This window comes from Lactuca sativa, chromosome 4, assembly GCF_002870075.4.
Source record: "Lactuca sativa cultivar Salinas chromosome 4, Lsat_Salinas_v11, whole genome shotgun sequence".
Taxonomy (NCBI): domain Eukaryota; kingdom Viridiplantae; phylum Streptophyta; class Magnoliopsida; order Asterales; family Asteraceae; genus Lactuca; species Lactuca sativa.
This window is the reverse complement of record NC_056626.2, coordinates 243579566-243582804: the sequence shown is the minus strand read 5'-3', so window position 1 is coordinate 243582804 and position 3239 is coordinate 243579566. Positions and strand designations below refer to the sequence as shown.

The window sequence follows — 3239 nt, the reverse complement described above, 5'->3', positions numbered from 1 at the left end:
TGTATAATTAATAACAACTTCAATCTGATGAGCAAATTGAAATTGAATATATAGTGGCTCGATCAGCGGCTCCACTGGTACTCGTTTATTCGTATTATACAGCAAATTGTATTCTTCAAACAAAAAGTTTGGGACCTCCCATGGATATTGGACGAAGTCACTTTTTAAAATTTTATGTAATGTGTTTGAAAAGAATATTAGAATATAATATCCCATAAAAGAAGTTGATTTTTTAATATATATTTTTATTTATAACTTTATATATGGATTCTATCTTTAGGAATATCTTAAGTGGCCAACACAACTCCCAGAAAACATATTTGATCTAATTAGTCATGGGTTTTGACGTGTTGGCTGTTTATATTCATGAATGTACCATCAAAGCATTGTAAATGATGCTTTTTAAATTATAGATAAAATATACATAAGAAATCTATCACAGAATTATTATATACACCAATTAAGAAGATCGATTATACTGTAAAATATGACCAAAAAAGGAAGAAATATTTGAATTTCCGCCTAAAAGTTTTCATATACTTTGTTTTATGCTTGAATTTTGTCTTCCATGGCAATGGAATTCTTACAATGAGCAATAACAGCTTGAATGGCAGCATGTAACTCTTCCATGGTGCTATCACTCGATGTGCTTTTGGCTGGGCTCACAGTTCCTGAAGCAAGAAGTATTCCACTATTTGCCGGAGAAGTTCTCATTGACGCTGGGGCTGAGAACTCCCCTCTCCTCCCACCACCTCTAGTCACTTGGAGCGGCAAACTGCTTTTGGAGCTCACCAAGTTGCCGGAAAACGAATGTGGCTGCCGGTTAAATTCATTATTTGACCTCTTCGCCTTCGGAAACGACAACAATGGCCTTACCATTTTCATGTACCTCTTGATAAGTTGAGCCACCTCTAATTTCAGCTTCTTCTTGGAATTACTGTTGTTTCTTTCTTTATCTTGGTCTTCGTGATCTCTTTCTCTTTCATCAGCGCATCCTTTTTTTCCTTTGTTACGGCCAAACAACGAGAAAGATTTGGACTTTGGTCTGATTTGATTGACATTGTTGCTGGTCAAGTTGAACTCTGAGAAGGTGTTCCGGTGGTGATAATGGAAACTAGTGTTTCCAATGGGGTTATGTTGGTCCTTTAGGATGTCCTTCGTTGGGAGGGTAAAACTATCCATTGAAGTTGTCGATGTACGAGGGGATATGGGAAGATGAGACAGGAGATGGAGAGGAAGGAGGTGGCCATGGAAGAAGATATCATCCGCCGGAGAAAGGTCAATAGCAGTCAATGGTTCCGATGGTGGTGTTGTGGTGTTACCATGTTTACGGTGGTTATTATCATCATAGTTGCCGGAGTTATAACCATCTTGTTGCGATTTTTGTGTTGGATGCGGATGGAGGGAGATGGTGAAGGAGAATTCATGGGTTGGAGATGCCGATGCTGATGGTGGAGATGAGGTGGCCGTTGGTGGTGGAGATGAAGTCTGGATGCTTTCTTGTAGTATTGCTTCTTGCTTCTTCATGTAACTTTGTTCATTTTCTACTTTATCTCTCATATTTAAAACTTCCATGCTTCAAGTTTTAATATTGATCGATGATCGCCTACACAGAAGGGATAAGGAGAGAGAGAGAGAGAGAGAGATGTGAGTGTGTGTATGTGTGTGTTGGCAGAGAGAATGAGAACAAGTATAGTTAGGTGCCGAATACTTGAGTCTTTTGTCCATATAAGAAAAGGTTGTGGTGGATTGAAAACCATGAGACAGGGGGATCTAATCAAAATTAAATTAAATAAAAAACATTTTCTGTCGTTTTCAATCTTACAGCTATAATAAAATGCAAATCTATGAAAGTAATGAACTTCTAATTTGATATAATTCTCTTTTTAATGAAAAAATACAATAAGAAAGACCCAAAATTTACCACTATCTTCCATATATGCTCATTTATTCGAATGAACCCAAAATTACCAATATCTACCTACTTGCAATTACTTGAATGGTTATATATGAAACTAGATTATGTTCAATGCAGCATCTAGACAGAAAAGTGAAATATTACTTGCACTAGATATATGGGGAAATCGATCTTGAGCATCAGATGAACTTGAACTGTTGTGATTAAATGAGGTTTTATGTTTTATAACAATTCATTTATATTTCTATATGAGCGTAATCTCCTATCTCAATTATATGTTCAATATAGGACCCTACTCCAATTATGAAGACTTGGTTATTGATGTGTTTTTTGTTGGCCTTTACAATATTAGTTGTCATTTGTATATTGTTGCTTCATTTGTAATTTTTTATAATAATAATTAAGGTTTATTTGCGATGGTAAAGTTCCTGTTCATTTTGTTATGCTGTTTTAGTTTTCGGATTTCACGTCAAATTATGTATTTAAATTCTTGGTGTCTCTCTAATTCAGGTTTAAGTGATATTACAGATTTCCTGAGGATTTGGATCCCTTTGATCATAAGTTACATGCATGCTAGAATGAAAACATTATTTCACGTTATATGGGTTACAAAAGTTTTCATGTATCAAGATTTGATTGAGAAGGAGGTCTTTAGAGTTCGTTATATATATAAATTCTAAACATGAAAATTAATATGAAATTTTAATGTTACAAAGATCATCAACATACACAATTTTGTTTTAGAGTTACAATTTTAAAAAGTTATAATAAGGATATCATTGTTGTACATATAATTTTTGTTTTTGGAAGAAACTAATTAAATGAATATTAACTATTAAAACTAATTAATAAACTGATAAAAAATAAAATAAAAGTTTAGATATTTGTTGTTGAAGTAAGCACTAAGCAGGGCTTGGCATTTTCTTCCGATTAATTTAAAATTGCCCATATTTATATATGAAAACCTACAATAAAAAATCTTACAAATATGATTTTATTTTATTTATTTATTATTATTTTTTGCAGTTTAACTATTGAAACTGATTAATGCTTATGTTGTATCTCGGTAGTGTCAATTTTAAATGTTAAATTACAAAAAAATAAAAATAAAAAATGAATGACTTTTTTGTTACTAAAGTTAAAGTTTAAGGATTTTTCTGAAGATTTTATTTTTTTATATACACTAAAGTTATTTGAAGAAAACTAATAATTATTTATTAAAAAATAAAAATAAAGATACCATCTACAACATTTCACTAAAAAACTCATATATTTTTTTTTATTCAAAAACACAATAATGATTATATATATATATATATAT

General features: G+C 32.0%; 1 protein-coding gene across 1 annotated transcript; it reads right to left on the bottom strand.

The window, feature by feature from the left end:
• Positions 1-386: 386 nt before the first annotated feature.
• LOC111885886 (BRI1 kinase inhibitor 1) lies at positions 387-1719 on the bottom strand. The gene has a single exon (XM_023882124.2). It carries the CDS (start codon positions 1573-1575, stop codon positions 547-549), a length of 1029 nt encoding a protein of 342 aa, XP_023737892.1. The 5' UTR covers positions 1576-1719; the 3' UTR covers positions 387-546.
• Positions 1720-3239: the final 1520 nt, after the last annotated feature.